The sequence below is a fragment of the Equus quagga genome, chromosome 2, assembly GCF_021613505.1.
Source record: "Equus quagga isolate Etosha38 chromosome 2, UCLA_HA_Equagga_1.0, whole genome shotgun sequence".
In the NCBI taxonomy this organism is placed as follows: Eukaryota; Metazoa; Chordata; class Mammalia; order Perissodactyla; family Equidae; genus Equus; species Equus quagga.
Window position 1 is genome coordinate 69,390,562 of NC_060268.1, and position 18,648 is coordinate 69,409,209.

The 18,648-nt window shown below is 51.1% G+C and overlaps 1 protein-coding gene across 3 annotated transcripts in view; it reads right to left on the bottom strand.

Annotated features, from left to right (window-relative positions):
* LOC124234793 (transmembrane protein 266) overlaps positions 1–18,648 on the bottom strand; it is a 129,009-nt gene that overhangs the window by 35,928 nt on the left and 74,433 nt on the right. For 2 of the 3 annotated variants that reach the window (XM_046652210.1, XM_046652209.1), the window contains exons 4-5: positions 12,588–12,742; positions 9,504–9,577 (exon numbers count right to left, since the gene is read on the bottom strand). In XM_046652210.1, coding sequence (XP_046508166.1) covers positions 9,504–9,577; positions 12,588–12,742 — 229 coding nt within the window. The remainder of the gene's footprint in view (positions 1–9,503; positions 9,578–12,587; positions 12,743–18,648) is intronic. The other variant, XM_046652211.1, reaches the window with a different exon arrangement.

Genomic DNA, 18,648 nt, shown 5'->3' on the forward strand with positions numbered 1-18,648 from the left:
GGTCCTTCCTTGAACCAAGATGACTAATTCACAGTAATTCACACCAGATGGCGTCCCTTCTCCCACATGCCTGTAGTTCAGGCTAGCCATCTGAACTTAGTGAAACTGCAGAAAGTCCATGGATCTCCACTCACACTTGTTATGTTACAAGAAGACTTGGCTGATAAAATTCACCTCTTCCTTTTATAAAAGAGTACCCTGATTTCCTTGAGAGGCTGAGAAGGTGGAATGCTGACGGGAGCCACTTACGTCACCATCTTTGAGAACAGAGACGGACATGCTCTGGGCTGGGAGACTGATGCTTAACTGCAAGATAGCACTGAAGAGGTGGAGAGACATCTGGGTTGGGGTCCAAGATATCTTAAGGTCACAGCTCGTAATGGGCTGGGTGTGTGGCCTTGAGCAATTCAGATCTCCTCTCTAGGCCTCAGTTTCCTCTTCTGCTTGAGAGATGGGTTAGATGATATGAATCTTCCAATTCTCTATGAGACTAACAGCTGCCATCTAGTACATAAAAGACTGGGCCAGTCCTCCTCACATGTGATTCTCGCTGTACAGAGAGGGAAGCTAAAGCTCAGAGAGGTTAAGGAAGCTGCCCAAGGTCACTCAGACATTAGGTGGTGAAGATGACATGTGGACCCAGAGGTTTTTGACTCTGCATAAGAGTACTCAAGCTGTGTAAGAACACACATAGTGTCCTGGTTTCTTTTGTTGCTGTTCACTCCCTCTAATTGTGCTGAGCTTGAAACTTGGTGTTTGTCTCCTTTGAAATGTTACACTAGCGACCTCCACCCCAAAATCCCAGTTCTGGGGCTCCCAGAGCAGAAATCCCAGGCTAGGACAGAGGGGAACAGGACCTGATCCAAATAAGATCTCTCCTGCTGCTGCTTCTCCTCCTCCTCCTTCTATTAAAAGTGTGGTAAAATACACATAACATGAAATTTACCATTTTAACCATTTTAAAAAGTGTACTGTGGCATTAAGTATGTTCATATTGTCATGCAACCATCACCATCATCCGTCTCCAGAACTTTTTCATCATCCTAAACTGAGGCTCTACACCCATTAAACACTAACGCTCCATTCCCCCTCCTGCCAGCCCCTGGAAACCATGCTTCTGCTTTCTGTCTCTAGGAGTTTGACTACTCTAGGAACCTCATATAAAAGGAATCATCCTGCTTCTTTATAAACAAGGCGGCGCTTAGCTGACAAGGAGTACAGGGTGGGGGGATGAGGAAGGAAGCTGGCCAGGCAGGAGACTCAGCTAGAAACCCCTGAGAGGGGAGGAACAGGCAACAGACAGCACACACAGAGCCTCTGTGATCTACGAAGGGATGGAGGTTTAACGGGTTTATGGGCCAAAGCTGTGCCATGGAAGCAAGTGGAGCAGCAGGAGCACTGGCCACCTGCCTCTCCTCTTTGCTGGCCATCCACATGGGACCCATCCTCTGAGGCTTGTCTCACACCCGCCTCCTCTGGGGAGCCTTTACCTCCCATCCCAGCTCAGCCCAGCCCATGGAAACAGAAGAGCCAAAAGCAGCTATGGAGAGGGCTCGGGAAACACCTCCTGGTCCAGCCACCTGCTGTAGATGGGAAATGGTGGCCTGGAAATGGCTGCTCCAAGTCAGGGTGAGAACTCAGCTCTGAAACACCCCACCTGGTGACTTTTCCTCTGCAGCATCCTTTGCTGAGATCCCCTGTCTATGGAGGCAGGGACCTGGCCACACTGCCCTGCCACCTCATGGTACCCAGCACAGGTCTTACACCTCTGAAAACACAGGCTGACCAAGCCACTGAGGGCTTGTGTTTCTCAACATGCAGGCAAGGACCCCTTGCTTCAGCAACATCTAGGGGTTTTGTTTAAAATGCAAATTCCTGGGCTCTCATGGAGATGCAGGACATCAGAATCTCTGGGTGCAGGGCCCAGGAATATGCCTTTTTAACAAACTCCCCTGGGGTACCCAACAGAACAGTAGGGATGTGTAAGGTGACAACGCCCTGGGGTGAAATAGGGAGGTTGCAAGCCCACATACGGCAAGGAGAAAGAGCATTAGATCAGGAGTCAAAAGTCAGGTCCCCTTTCTGGCTCTGACTATCCCTTACTAACCATGTGACATTGGCTGAATCCCTCAGCCGACCTGGAAGAAAATGGAACTAGTGCCCCTCACGCTGCCCACCCCATCGGGCTGCTACAAAGCTCCCCTGGGAAAGAGCTTTGATAATAGAAGTGCAGGAGGGCAACAACGACGGGTATTTTATCACCCACCCCACCCCCAGGGCCCTTGGCGTTGCAATCCTGCCCCCAAGAGTTCAAAGCACTTTGAGGGAGGATCTGAGGGAACTGGACTCCGTAGTTCTAGCTACCTCTTTCCTACCTGGGATATGAGTTTTCAGCCTCCTTCATTCCAACCTTGCCTTCTGGAGAAGAGGATGCTCTGATATGAGAGAGAGGCCAGAGTTGTGGCAAAACATTGAGGATGGCACCATTTATTGAATATTTACTATAAGCCTAGCTCTTACGCCATTTTACAGATGCAGAAACTGAGGCTCAGAGAGAGGCAGGTTAATCTTCTGGTCCCCAGGTCCCTCTTCTTTCCCACCCCAGGTGCTCTCATCTTTTCCCTCAGCCAGCCCTGCTCTCAGGAAGGACTCCCTTCATCTCTCCAGGGAAGGGGTAAAGGCTTCAGGCAAGAGGGGAGGGTGGGAAATCCTGACCGTTGCATCTGCTCCAGGCCCTGCCTCAGTCAGGTGGCAGCAAGGGCCTTCTGCCCATCCCACTGCCTGAGCCCCTCCTCTTAGGGTCATCAGCCTCTTTCCCTGGGATGCAGCCTGATGAGGCTCGTAGGGTTTGGCAACCTTGAGGGATGCAGGCAGAAGCACCTGCTAGTCTAGAAGATGCCTTTGTGCAAATTTTTAAAAGGCACCCCCTCTTCGGGCAGAAAGAGGCCCCCATGCTGACCACTTGGTGAGTAGAGTTGGAGCTGGCACCCTTGTTCCCTGCCCAAAGCTGGGCCCACCAGCTCAGGAGAAGGGAGCAGCACACCTCTAGCCCTGAGCCCATGCCCCCAAAATGCTGCAGCCCATCGGCATGGGGAGTGGGGTGGTGCAAGGCTCATGGGAGCAGGCTGGCCTAAAGAAAACCCACAGTGGGTACCAGGGGCTGGGGGCTGATCCCTGGCGCTTCCTTAAGAAGCAGATTTGCTCTTCTGCAAGTTTTCACTGCCAACATGGCTGCTAGGCACCCCCTCCTCCCCCCCCCGCCAAAGCAGCAGGAGGAAGACAGAGAGTCCAGGATATAGCTACAAGGAAAAAGTAAGAAACGTGAGAACCTTTTGCAGGGGCTGAAAGCAGTCTTGAACTGGCGTGTAAAAGAAAGGTTGGCAGGGCGACAAGAGCTGGTTGAAGGGTGACTGCAGGGCGCCCCCTAAGGTTAGGCATTGATAAAACTGGAGCAAAGTGACCAGCCTCCCCATCACTCCTCCAGGCTCACACCCTCCAAATCTGTGGGGATGGGGCACTGTGACTCAGGGGGACTGCTTCCTCCCTGGCAGCCTCTTCCCTAGGGATCTAATGGTGAATCCCCCGGCCAGACGCAGTAGCCAATACCTCCAGGGACCTGGGCTCACAGACAGATTGGCTGCACTGTCTCTCCCTGGTACCGGGTTCATTTTGGCAGGAGGTTCCCAGCTACCTTAAAAGAATGGGTTCAAGGCCTGCAGGGTGGAGCATGCTCACTGTGCACACAGTCCCATGCTAGGCCTTGAGGAGGAGCCTGAAATACACAAGATGCACAGGGCTTCCTTACAGAACCGCCTCTCAGCATATGAACATTCTCAACTTCTTCCATTCTAAAAAATCCCTCACTGACCCTATATCTCCCTTAAGCCACTGCCTTCTCTCTCTCTTCTCCCAGGCAAAGGTTTTGAAGAGAAGTCTCCACTTAACCCACTACAATCTGACATGGGCCCCACCACTCCAGTCAAACTGCTCACAACTTGGTTACCCATGACCCCCTCCTTGCCAAATCTGATGGATAACATCCTGTGATTTATCTAACTTAGGTCAGCAGGATGTGGTGTACTGACCACTTCCTTGCTCTTAAATGGCTCCTTTAAGGCGACAGCATGGGGTGGAGGGTGGCAGGACCGAACCTTCTAAAATCCAGTCTGATCCATTAATGCTGCTCTAGGACCTTACTCATTTCTTCCTCTTGCAATGTTTCCAAAGCGTTTTCATAATCCCATCAGGCCTGTCCTGGGAGGTGGTGGGGCAGCCATTGTTCACATTACAGATGGGACAAGTGAGGTCAGAAGTGACATGATGTGCAAGGGCTTTCACAGCTAGCAGTGAGGCAGGTCTGAAACCCTGATTACCCTCCAGCTTTCTGAAATCTGGAGAGGGGAACAGAGAGTAAAATCTCTCCCCTAAGCGCGAGCAGTGGCTCTACCTTAGGTGGAGTCAAGAAGGCAGCCCCTAGGACAGGTCCAATTCCCTCACTTTAAAGGTCAGGAAGCTGAGGCACAGAGATGGGCAGCGACTTGCTCAAAGCCACAGAGCAACTCAGTGGCCAAACTGGCTCCCTTTTGTCAAGTTCTTATCAGACACTGAGGGGATGCAAATGCATCCTCATCTCTTGGAGCATAAAGCACGGCACCCATTCTCTTGCCTTTCGTCTGATGACTGAGCTTCACCAGGGGCCCCGTGGGAGGAGGCAGCAAGCAGGAGAAGGACCTCCTCATGGATCCAGAATCTGGGGTGGCTGCTGATGTGGAAAGATAAGGTTCTGGCCTAGTTTGGTTTGACTGTGGCCTTCATTTGGCACATGGCCCAGGTAACCCAGCAGGCCAGGTTCCGTTGAGACCCAGTGCAGCCTATGGCAACTCTGAGAGGCTGTGCTGGGGAGAAGGAGGTGACCCTCATAGCTGATGTTAAGAGAAGCCTTGATCAACTCAGGAGTGGATAAACAAAAATGTGGTCTATCCATACACTGGAATGTTATCCAGAAATAAAAGGAAGGAAGCACTGATCCATGCTACAACGTGGATGAACTTGAAAACACCCTGGTGGATGAAAGAGCCAGACACAAAAGGTCACGAATCCTATGATTCCATTTATATGAAATATCCAGAATAGTTAAGTTCACAGAAACAGAAAGCAGATTAGTGGTTGGCAGGGGCTGGCGTAGAAGAGGAATGGGGAGTGACTGCTTAATGGGAACAGGGACTCTTCTGGGGGTGATGAAACTACTTTGGAACTAGAAAGAGGTGATGGTTACACAACTTTATGTATGTACTAAATGCCTTGAATGGTATACTTTAAAAGGGTTATGTTATGTAAATTTCACCTCAATAAAATAATAATAAAAAAATAACAATAGGGGCTGGCCCCGTGGCCGAGTGGTTAAGTTCGCGCGCTCCGCTGCAGGCGGCCCAGTGTTTCGTTGGTTCGAATCCTGGGCGCGGACATGGCACTGCTCGTCAGACCACGCTGAGGCAGCGTCCCACATGCCACAACTAGAAGAACCCACAACGAAGAATATACAACTATGTACCAGGGGGCTTTGGGGAGAAAAAGGAAAAAATAAAATCTTTAAAAAAAAAATAAATAAAAATAACAATAGGAGGAAAAGGAGGAAGCAGCAGTAGCTGCTGCCACTGCCTTGACACTCTTATCTAGAAGGCCAGCCATGGGTCAGCTTTCTCCTCTTCTAGGAAAAGAGCTGGGCCTCTCTGCATCCCCCTGACTCCACCCCAATTAGGGGACGGGGCCAACACTCCATGGCCTGCACTAGGGCCCTGCTACATGGTGGCCCAGCCTGGCCAGGCCCCAAGTCCTTGCGCAGTCTCAGGAAAAGAAGCAGCTGGGCTCCCTGGTTCCAAGTGGCTAGCTGGGCCTGGTCTCAGCCAAGGGTGGGGCTGTGCTTTGGAAACACCATTTGCACAGTTCTCCATCTGGATTCCCAAGGCTCTGCCCGTTCTTGGTACTGCAGGGCCATGTGGAAGCATGGTGACCCTGCCTGACCTACAACCACAGGGCCCAGGAAGCCTCGCAGGCACCTGCTTTCACCTCAGGCACCTGCAGGGACCCCACACAGCCTGCCTGACTGAGGGGTGCCCACTCTTACCACTTTGAGAAGCATGTGTCTCACTGCTGAAATAGCTCAGCAGTTTGAACAGATGTCCTTGAAATGAACCCAAACCAGCCTCACACTTCCTTCTTTGGGCCCAGCTCTGTCCTCCGGGCCCCACACAGAACAGAACAACAGTTCTTAGAGCTCTGAGATGGACAAAGGATGGCATGGAGCAACCGCACGTCCACCAGAGGACTGCGTCTGGTCCTGCCTGTCATTCCTGCAGGCCCTGGGCATGTTTCCGCTCCTCTCCAGGCCTCAGTTTCCCAGCTCATAAAATATCCCACCCACATTCGAGGGCTGTCCTAAAGTTCAGTTGGGACAAAGGTAGAATGTTGCTGAGGACAAGTCAAAAGGCTCCACCACATCAGGAGTCCTTTGGGTCGAACCTTCTTGGAATTTGCCTGTGAAATAACACCCACTTGTTAAGTCCAAGCAGGCATGTAGTGGCCCCACCCTCTGATATTTCCCAGAGAAAGGAGGGGCCAGCCCTCAAGGAGTGATGTTTGTTTCTTCCTAGCTGAGGAGGGCACACCAGTTGTGCTGGGTCTGTGGTCAGAGACATTGCAGAGTTGGACTCTTTCTTTCTCAGTTCCTGGCCTGGGCCCTGGTCCTTCCCCCAGATCCTTGGTCTCCTCCCAGCCTTCTGGCACCAGGGTAATGCAGTGGCGAGAGACCAGATGAGGAGCCAGAGCCCTGGGCCAAGTTTTGGCCATAACTGGCCCTGTAAGCCCAGGCTGCTCTCCTCTTCTGTGTAGTTTTAAAAGGACACTACCGGCATTTTCAGGGGGGCAAATACACAGCCTTGATCCACCACTGAGGGACATTTATCTCCCCTGGCCCTTCCCACTTGAGGTGGCTCAGCTGCTATGAGGAGCACAAATGCTCTCACACATTTCCAGACCCTCTGGAGGAGTTGGTGAAGGGGGATCTCTGTGAGACGGTCTCTCTGAGACCGTTCTAGCCCTGAGGTCCTGACTCTCAGTTCTCTTGGGCACTCCATGAGATACAGAAACCCAGGCTCACTGGCTGGGCTGCCTCGTCATGAGATCACTGTGTACCAGCCCCTCTGTTCACACTGGGCAAGGTGCACTGGGGGAGACAGGTCCCTCCTGTTACTCCCCCTATTACACCTCTGTTACGCCCCCTGCTACCCCTCTGTTACTCTTCCGTTACCCTCTCGGTTACTCCTATTATTCTCCTGTTACTCCTATGTTACTCCTCTGTTATCCCTCGGTTATTCCCCCATTACGAGTCCACGCCACCCTTATCGTCTTCCACAAGGTAAGGTCAGGGGTGCAGTCATTCTCCCCCAGGCCCCCTGCTCCCCCAACTGAGCCTGTGGGAAGCCCCAGCCCCTTCCCTGGCTGGGGGTGTGAGAGCAGGTGGGGGTCTCAGGCTGAGATTCCTCTGCACAGGGGCTTGTCTGTTTCAGGTGGCTTGTCTCTGGCAGTGACAGGAAGGGAATGCCAAATTAACGCTGGGTAATAAATTCTGCAAAGCCAATAAAAGCAAAGCAGAGGGATAGATGGAAGAACCACAGCAACTGATTAAACATTTTTGTTGGCAGTCCCAGACACATGGCACATTTTCCAAGGTTTGCATCAAGGAGACATCTGGCCACAGCCCAGGCGTTTGTGGAAGGGAATCACGGTGAGAAGTGATGAGGGGTCTGGGGAGGGCAGGACCCTCCAAGGGGCAGTAGGCTGAGGAACAGGCACTGTTTTGGGGGCTGAGGCACCTCCAGGGCAATGGTCCTTTGGTTGGGACACTTCCCGGGAGAGGCATGTTGGGATCTACCCACAGTCTGAGCTTCAGGCCCAGGCTTACAGGCCAACTCTGTGGTCTGCAGGAGCCAAGGCCTGGGAAGAGAATGTTCTGTGCTTGGAATGCCTGCTGCCCAGCCCCACCACACCCCACACCCCTACTCAGGATTCTGGAATCAAGGCCTGAGGCCCAGCCCTCGCCTGTTGAGAAAGGGAGCTAGATCAATTGACTGAGTATCATTAGATGGGGCCAGAGCTGGCCCACAGGAGGACCCTGGGACTCTTGACTCCTTGGGCATCCTGATCAGGTCACAAAATATTCTCTACCTCTGTCCCCTTGCCCATGTAGTTTCTCTCCCCAACATCCTTCCTCCCTTCAAGGCCCTGCTGTGCTCTAGGGCCCTGATTCCTCTATGCTTCCAGGGTAGCAGCACACGTGTTGACATGAGCTGTGTGTGTATGTGTGTGCATATGTGTGCTCTGTGCCTTATTTGTTTCTGCCTTTCTTCCCATGCTCACTGACCATGCTGAAAGTCCCACTAGGGATCTGCATGGGCTAATGTGGACCTGTGATGGTGAGTGGGAGCACATGGGTGGAGAGGAACAGTGATCAGCTGACTCGGGCCAGATGTCTGCTCTGTTAGGAAGAAGTGGATTTCCACATAAAACTCTCTACTCCTTCTATGATTCGCTACAGCCCACAAGATAAACTCCAGTCTTCCCAGCTTCCCCAGGAGACCCTGCCTGCAGCAGCCCCAAGTCAATGCCCCTGAAATATAGGCCAGGTTATCACTGTGACAGCCTGGGAACTGCTCAGAAGTGTTACTCACCCCTGTGAAAAGGCAGAGGGATGTGCTGGGATCCTGGTTTCTCTCCCATTTCAGTCCCACAATGGGCTATCAGCTCCCACTAAAATTCAGTGCCTAGGAGCTTCCAGGAGCTTTCTCCCTCTTACTGCACACAGAGAGACATGGACCAAGACTTTATCAGCCAACTCCAGCAGGAGTGAGGGGCGTCCATGCTCCTTGATCCCATCCCCTTTGCTCACATTGAGGGGGCATGGCTCTCAGCCTAGTCAGACCCTGTACCTGCCACAGCACCTGGTAAGTCCACTGCCCAGCCTGTGACTCTGTCCTCTCTGCCCTCTGCATGTCTTAGCCCAAAGGGGCAGGCCACTTGTGTGCCCAAGACCATGGCTACAGCATCCTAACCACTCTCCCCACCTCCAGGCCCCCTGGGCATCAGCCCAGCCTTCTGCCTGTTCCTTACTGGCCACACGAACCACTTGGTTTCCCTCAACTATGTCCTGCTCAGTCTCACCTCCACAAATGTCATCACCCAACCCTCACCTGGACACATGCTCATCCTCTGGGATTCCACTTGGAGGTCACCTGCTGGGGCCAAGCCTTCCTGGTGGAGTTGCCAGCTGCTCCTCCATGCACCATCTCTTAGCACAGAACTCAGTTCCCTGTATTGCGTCTCTCTCCTTGCAGCCTCCGGGCTGGCAGAGGGCCTCACACTAGTCAGTGTTTAGAGAATTAAGCTTGGTCTCTCCAGAACAAGAGTTGCCTTAAAGAGAAGGTCATAGGGCCCAAGTCTTCACCTACCTCTGAGAAGAACACAGAGAGGATGACCAGACTGATCCAGTGAATTACACCAGCAAACTGGAATGCACTGGAAACTGCAATGAACACAGTGATAGGGGCCAATTTTAGGAGTAAGGAATTAGGTGCATCAGTAGAGGGGCTTCACAGCATGGAGGCAGACCCCTGGGATCCCGGGGCCTGCTCATGTGAACATTTAGATCTGGATGAAATCGGGCCAGAGAACACCAAGGGAAGCTTTAAGTGTCTGCAGTGGAGATGGTGGGAGGTTGGCAGACCAGTGATGTTGCTGTTCTCTCCACTGAGGGGCTGCCTCCGTCTCCCCCACAGGCCACCTCTCTGAATTCCAGCTCAGTCCCATCAGCCTCAGTGGGCTTTGTGCTGTAGCCATCCTCCTGGAAAGGACCCTCTGGGGGCGCTGAGGAAGACATCTGCAGCTTTCAGATCTGGGTAGTAGCTTCAGTCAGGTCTAGATGAGCTTTCAGAAATCTCTACTACAATGCACCCCCAAAGCACCGTGCATGGTTCATGGGACTCAAGGCAAGTGTACTTTGACTTTTTTTTCTGAGAACTCGGAGTGGCAGAGATGGTGGTATTGGTCAAGGTGTTTGGGGAGAAAGCTGGAACAAGAACTGGAAGAGGGAGCCAGGCGTGGGGTGGGGGATGGCAGCCTCCCGAAGTAGCACAGCAGGTGGCTGGAGTCTGCTACACTTCCAAGTTGCTCTGCTGGCCTCCAGACTCCGGAGTGTGAGTGGGGAGAGCCCTCAGCCACTGAAAGCTCCTACCCCACCTTCCACCAGTCAATCCTTGGAGTTAAGTTGCCATCTCTGGAAGGCCCTTTCAACATACAGGAGCCACAACCAGCCTCCGAGCCCTAGCAGGGCATAGTTTATCAGGCGCAAGGCCAAAAGCAGGGTGCTGGGGCCCAGGACAAGTGTCAGGTAGGCTGTAATAGGGAGTGAGTGGAAATGGATGCTCCCAAAGGGCAGGCCTGAAAGAGATACTGGTGGGACATCCTGGGGCAGGGTGGCAGGGCCAAAACAGGGTGCAGGCACACCACTGAGAACACCCTTGTGCTGCTTCCCTACTGGACTCCAGCCAGGCCTGCTTAACATCCAGCTCAGCATGCCCTGTGGGCCAAAGGAAAATGCCCAGAGCCATCAGTGGGGTGGGCTGGCCGGAAAGAGAGGAACCCACAGCCTCCCCTAAAGCTCTGAGATCAGTAACCCAGGGGAGTGGGCAGAAACCATGTCCTGGAACATGTCCAGGGGAGAAGTCTGCAGTACCACATTCCAGGTGGGAGACTTTGGGGTCCCCTGACATGGGCCAATATGACGCTTAGAAGGTGAGCCCTGGAGATGCTGTGTACTCTTTCTGTCCTGGGGCCACATGAATACTAGTGGGAACTGAGAGGCTGAGGCCTGCGTGACACCACAAAGACCTCCAGATGATTCTGAAAACATAAAATCTCTCCCCATTATTTCTCAAATGAATTCCTGTGCCTTTTTTTACGGTTTGCTTTAGAAGAGCAATAAATCTCTGATTGTGCATTTTATGGAATTTAAGATGCCTTTTATGAGCTGCTATTGGATCTCCCACCAAAATCAATCTCCTTGATACTTAATTTTAAGCAGAATTCCAGTGTCGGCTGGATTCTTAGTTCTACTCAATGCCTTGTCACAACCTGAGCAGCCGAGGGCCCAGAGTATAATCCATGACAGGGAAAGAAAGACTCCGTTATGGTCAGAGCTCATAAAAAGCAGACACATGGATGAGTGGGAGAGAAAGTAGACAACATGGTTTAATTGAAGACAGGTTGAGGATAAAACCAGGGCTGATCACTTTATGCTGGAAGATGCTTTGATTGGAACCAAGGGGCCATCAGCTGCACAAAACCCAATGAGGCTTATAGACAAAACCAAGTCTATGCTCCCTGTCATCCTCTCTAGAGAGTAGGGAAAGTGGATAGAAGGAGCTTTGAGGGACTCTGAGTACAGAGGCCCCAGTAAAGAAATTGGGGGCATTTGAGAAAACAAGTCCAAGACAACTGAATGGGTTTGGGAATAGCTGGATCTATAGTCTTAAATTTTGCCAATGGCAGGAACAGAACTCCCTCAGGGGGCCAACAATTTCATCTCTTTTTTATTTGTACTTGAATGATCCACCTTCTGAATCGGGGAACTATGAGGAACCAGGAGCTCTACCAGACACCACTCACTCATCCAAAGCCAAGAGTCAAGACCCTTGGCACCCCTGCTGGTGCAAGAAACAGAGGTCTTCAAGGATGGGGGCAGGAAGCAGGCCCTCCACTCTGACAGCCACATTGCCATGGGACATCCAGAAGGAAAGAAGAGGTAGCAGATGAGCCATTGGCTGCCATGTGCATCAGGTTCCCAGACACAAGAAACAAGGATGAACACCAAGAGGATCTAAAGTGGGGGAGAATTGGCCATGCCATTAAATGGCCTGGTGGCTTGAAGTCCCAGTTCCAATACCTCTTACCTAGGAACAGTGTAACTGCTCCACAACTTAATTCCGTGGTCTATAAAATGGGATGGTATCATCCTTGCCCATTTCACAGGGTTGCTGCTAAGCCCAAATGTATGGAAAAGTGCTTTCAAAACTTTCACATTATATATAAATAACACTGCCAACTTACAGCTGGATGAAAATACAAGGAATCACATTGTCATTGCAGTTGCTGCCATTATTAGTTACTACAAGATGATATGCCTCCACACATGGGAACTCTCCAATCTGGAAAATTCCAAATGGGAACAATAAAAAAAAGTGCATACAGGGGTCCCCAACGGTTTTGATCTCATCAGTTTCCAATCATGGAATGCTGGAGAGGGGGACCGAAGAGGCCACATTGGGTAGAGAGGGGCAAACTGATGATGGGGGTGACAGGGAGAAAAAGCTGCCAGATTTCCTCCCCAGCGGTAATCCCCATGAGCCAAGGGGTCAGGGGTATAGCAGTGGTGTTGGGTTGGGAGCAGGTCACACTGCTGGTTGGGGACCCCTGATGGATGCACACTGAATATTGACATCATAGGTATTTGTATATGTATCTCTCTTGCTACTCACACTGGAGAAGCTTTATATCTATTAGAAGTTCCAGAGTCAGGAGAATCACCACCAATATTACACAGGCTACCAGGAAACTGTTGAGACTTGCACTGAGCAAAAATACCTGCCACACGGCTGCTCTCTTCCCACAGCACGGCTTCAGCCAAGTAGACCTGCGGGGACAAAAGTTGGGGAGGAGGCACTGAGAGGGGTGAGACCCCAGCCATAGCCCTGCTCTCAAACCCACCCGCATCACTCCTCCCGGGCTCCACGTTTCCTGAAGAATCACAACCTTATTCAAGAGGCCACTGAGTAGACTTATGAAGAGCAAAAACATCTCATTAAGAGATGGAGCTCAGTTTAAAGGCTGATCTAGGCAACTCGCAGCATCTCTCTGTGCTTCAGTCTCCTCATCTTTAAAATAGGTATGAAACCCACATCTCATAGGCTAGCAAAGACTGCAGGTCACAAAGGTTAGGTGAGAGTCTGGCTATGTGGAAAGTGCTGCATGAAAAAGAGCTGTTATTATTATGCTTTTGCGTGGTCTCAGAACCCAGCACAGGCTCTGGCATCTAGGCATCTGATCCTCAGTTCGCCTCTAATAAATGCTCAAAGAATTTATAAATGCATTTTCAGTTTTTTCAGCTATACAAGGGAAGATCAGAACTAGATCCCTGTTTCTCAAAGTAGGTGGTATGCAATGCTGGTTCCACAGAATGTTAATGGTTGTTACTTGATAAAAGGTTCCCATGGTTGGGTAAGTTTTGGAAAATTTGGGTCAAACTTATATAGATGCTTTTCTCTGAGGGATATTTCAGTGCCTTTAATATGCTATTATGCATCATCATGCTCCAAAAGAGATTACAATATCAGTTTTTCCAAAACTCGCTGGACCACGGTACCCTTTTATCACATAGCATCTGGTGGGACTACTGTTCCGTGGACCATCTTTTGGGAAACCCTTCACTAAATGATCTTGAATGTTCATAGGTAAAGATGAAGCAACTGGGGGCAGAATCTTTTCTAAGTGGGTTTGGAAGTAGAGAGGAGGTGCAGAATCTCAGAGCTAGGTGGTTCTCTTAGGACATTTGACCCACTCCTTCAGAAACACAAGATCCCAGGAAAAAGGGGTGCCTCTGAGGGGGCATAGGGATGCTGAAATCAAACATCACTGCCTTGGTAGTTTAGTTACAAGCTGGAACTGCCTACCTGCCTTGATGAGGAAGAATTAGAAGCCCAGAGACAGCACTAGTTGGGGAGTCCTGACTTCTGGCTCAGCCTTTGGCCTCCCAGGACCATGTCAAAGCCACTCTGGACCTCAGCTTCCCCATTTATAAAACTCCTTAACCTCTAGGGTTATTGGAAGTTAAATGAGAAAATGTATCTGATTTATAAAGCACCATGTAGCTGAAATGGATTGATGATGATGATGGTGATAAATTATTAGATGGCCCAGTTGGCCGCCACCCCCCATCCTTCCCATCTAGAGGGAGCAATCTGCTGAAACCCACGGCTAGGGGGCCAGTGCCCACCCCCGAAGATCCCAAGGGTCTTGCTGGGAGGGCCAGCTCTGCTTCAAGGTGCTCCCTTCTCCAAGAAGGAATAATGTGAATGTTTCAAGGAGGAGCTTTCTTCCTCATGATCCATCTAGAGAAAGCTTGAAGGAAGGTGGGACAAAGCTCATGGCTCTTCAAGAAGACTGGCAGGAAATTTAGCTTATTCAAGTCTTTCTGGATATTTTCTAAAACCTATGGGAATGATAGGCACTGTCCTTGGCTCTGGGGAATGCAAAGACTGGGGGTTCAGTCCCAGTCTCGGGAAGCTGGTCCTAGAAAGATGGGTAAGAGATTTCCACAGGTGATGGAGGGAGAGAAGGAGGGCACATTGGATAGGGGATGTGTGATTTAAGTGAGCCCCACAGGGCGCCAGAGTGTGGTGTAGGGACAAATAGACCAGCCAGGTCAGAAGAGAAGGTTCTCATTAAGGAAGAAGCAGAAGACAGGGGGACACAGGTGAGTGGAGTCTCAACTATGAAGGTCACTGATGATACCTTCATCATCCATTGTAGAGGGGTCTCGAAGGCCACTGCAGAAGCACTTCTCTCCCCTTTCTCACAGGCTCAAGTGGGCCAACCCAAAAGCGAGAGGCTACAGGGTAAGCCCCAAACTTGACACCACATGGAGCTCAGTGGGGCTGCCAGATAAAATATGGGACATCCAGTTAAATCTCAGATAAACAGTGAACAATTTCCTAGTATAAGTATATCCTAAACATTGCATAGGACATACTTATACTAAAAAATTATCCATTGTTTATCTGAAATTCAAACTTAACTTGGGGTCTTATATCCTTATTTGCTAAACTTGACAACCCTAAACTCAGAGCAGATGGGTCTCCAGGAGGCTTGGTGAGGATGGTTGTGATTTGGTCTGAGGAATGCATGAGAACCCTGGGATACAGGCAAGAAGTTAGTGTCAGTGATGAAAGGCCACAAGAGGGCCACCAGTGGGAGGGGCTGGGTGTGTTTGTCCAGGAGGGGCAGGAAAGAAGGGTGAGGGCAGTGAAGATTCCACCTCAAGCTCAGAGGGACAGAGGCCCAGAGAAGCCCAGAGGCTGCCGCCCCCAGGGAACTATCAGCTGAGCATTGCTTTTGTATATGAAAGACCCTTTGAATTTTAACATATATTTGGACACCACTACTGGGCTGACTTATCCTCCTGATCCGTCCAAATGTCTCACCTCCTCCCCCTCTTTCTTTCCCCACAACGTGACATTCCTGCCCCCCTTTCTGCTGGCCCTATTTTAATCTCTCACGCCTCTCACACCCAGCCTTCAGCTGCCTCAGCACTTCCTCTGGAAGTTTCACACTTCCCTTGTGCCCCCTGTTAACTCCTCCCGGCAAGCACCGTCATTGCCAGGTCTCAAAGGAGACTCAGCTCCAATTCTACTTCCTCTCTAAAACCCATCCAATTGTCTGCGGTACCTAAAACTGATGCCATTTCCCTGTCATTGAAATTTGAGCCAAGCACCTTCTGCAGTTATAAACAAAAACGGGCAGCTGGCAGGCCGTTTGCCTGGAATGGTGTCAGGTCAGAGCAGCCAGCAGGAAGACACACCTGCACGGTCAACGGGAGGAGCAGGGGTATGCGTTCACCTCCATGCCTTGCACAGCCCTGGAGCGTGGGGTGCACCCTTCAGAGACTGCTCCTTCTACCCCAAGAGGAAGGTCCCGAAGGGAGAAGGGGATGAAACAAACCATTTGTTTCTTCAAGTGGCAGGCTCTCTATGAACAGGAGACTCCAATCTTGACCTGCTTCCATGGCAGGGAAAAGTCATTTTCTATTGGTGCTTAAAATGACAAAATGTTGATTTTTACTTTCCTGTTTGGTTAGAAAACTTCCTAACCAGACCAGGGTTTGGTTATGGGGAAGCTGTAGGTGCAAAGTACGGTGGCTGAGCCTGGGGATCTGCAGCCAGGTGAAGAGCTGCAGGCAGGTGTCCCGAGTCACCTGTGGTCTGAAGTTGGCAATAGCTGGCCTGGCCCTGATACCACAGCACTCCTCGGCCAGGGAGAGGACTGCGCAGATGGCAGGATTCAGAGATCAGGCAGGGGAAGATCCAGAAATGAAGGCCGGATGCCCACCATGGGCCAGGTAGGCACTGTGATCCAAAAGGGCAGCAATCTTGCCCTTGGGCAGTTTACATTCTAGTGGGCTAGAGAGTCGAACAACAAACAGAACAACTTAGTGAATTACCTGGTGTACTACAAGGTGGTAGGTGCTGTGGGGAAAAAAATGGGGGCATGAAGGGTGACACTTTAAATAAGGTGGACAGGGTAGTCATTGCTGAGAAAGTGACATTTGTGAAAGTTGGAGGGAGTGAGGCCTGTGGATATCTCGGGGGATAGTTGAAATGTACACTAAATAGGAACTGTTCATGGTAAAATTCTATTCAGCCCCCAAAGTACCTCCAGCACAATAAACACTAGAAGGACAGGAGCCAGGAGTTGGGCTGGGAGAAGGTGGGGCTTCCCTTTCAGTGCTGGGTGCAGCTTACCAAACCCCACCCAGGGCAGGTGCGACAGGCTTTCCTACTACTGTTGGCACAACCAATGCACTTCCCAAAGAACCCCAAGCCAGCTGAAAAACGGAGCTTGTGCCTACTGCTCCAGTCCCGTTCCACTCCTGTGCCAGCCCCATTGTCCCCCACTACCCGTGACTGCCTTCAGCTACCAGCCCCTCAACCACACAAGTCTGAGAGTGACTTCACGAGGCCCCCTTTTCGCACAAGTTCAAGGGGTGCTATTTGCATCACACTCTATGTGAGCCCCAAGACTCCGGGGCAAGACATATGGAGGCAGGCTCAACTGAAGCCGATGGAGAGAAGACCACCAGTCAAAGAAAGGATGGTATCCAGGGACATGGTAGCTGGTGAGGAGTGGCTGCCTTGGGGCAGGGAGGCTGGAATCTGCATCCAGGTGAGTTGTTCTCAACCCTGGCTGCATCCTAGGACCACCAATAGAGCTTTTAAAAATCCCTGTGCCCAGGCCACACACCAGACCATTTAAATTACAACCTCTGGAGTGGGACCCAGGCCTTAGTATTTTTTGATCTCCTTAGGTGATTCCAATGTGAAGCCAAGATTGAGAGCCACTGTCCTAGGTCCTTCTCGCCCAATGGGCTCCAGGGACCAGCAGTATCATCATCTCCTGGGAGCTTGTTAGAAATGCAGAATCTTGGGCCTTCCTCATACTCACTGAATGAAAATCTGCATTTCATTGAGATCCCAGGTGATTTGGGTGAGAACCACTGGTTTGGATTTAGCAAGAGGTAACAGGTATCTGAGGAGGCGGGCAGGGCACAGCAAAGGGAGTCTGGGAGTAGGAGAGATGAGACAGTGAAGGCAAGCAGGTGCCGAGCCAGCCCTGGGGCTGGGGCACGGGGCCTAGCACTGAGGGAATGGTGAAGCAGGCAGGCCCTCTGGGGGGCACGGACTCAGGGGAAGAAGGCGGCAGTGACACTCACTGAGACTGAGTGTGTGTCTGCAGGCTGTCGAGGGCTTCCTTAGCCACAGATCTGAGGCTGAAGCCGCAATCCAAGCAGGCTCCGGGCTTCCAACTCCTTGAAGAACAGGACCATGGACCACAAGGCTCCAGGACAGAGGCTGGGCTGAAGCAGCAGACTTTCTGGCTGACCCAGTGTTTGGAAATCTCAAGCTGTTAATAAAATTTCCTCTGAAATACAAATGACTCAGACATCCCTAGGAGACTGTGTTTTAGCAGGAAAATAGAATATATGCAGTTTCAAAATATCTCTGAGCGGTTAAATAATGACTCAAGGAACTTAATGGGCCAAAAGGAAATCAGCATTGACTCTTTAATTAGAGAAGATACTTTCCTTCCATCTCTTCAGCATCCAGCCCATCAAAGTCCTGGAACTGGTTCTCAGGGTGCTGTTATCCCTGGAATTGCCACCAGAGGACAGGTGTCTTCCAATATCATATCTTGATGCCGCAACAGCGAGGGGACAGCTCCAGGAGGCCGACTTGGGCTGCCAAAGTCTGTAAATACCAACAACCAGATGGCTTCTCCTGGCAGGTGGGCAGGAGTTCTACCGTGAGGTTCCACCAATCACTCCTGAGGCCTCAGAAATCCTGGGGCAGGCAGGGAGGCCGGGAAACTTTACTGCTTCTGCTTTATATTCTTAGGTGTCTTGATAAAAGTTTGAGAGAATAACTTCTAGAATATTAAAATAAACTTTGCCAAATTTCCGATGGATCCTTCATGTGAGGTAAGGCCACGGAAGTGGCCCAGAAGGAGGCAGCTCCAGGTCACTGCTCCATCAGGCAGTGTTACCAAGCCTGGCACTGAAACAGCCCCATTCTGAAAGGTGAAGCAGAACCGTGTGGTGCCAGGATTGCCAGGGCTGTGTTTACCCCAGCAGTCCAGTGCACCACCAGGCCAGCGTGGCTGCCAAGCCAGTGTGGCTGGGAGGATGCACAATGGTGAGAGGGGGCAGTGGCTAATGTATTGGGCCTGTGGAGACCTTCAAGTTGTCTGAAGAGGTGCTCACAGGCAGTA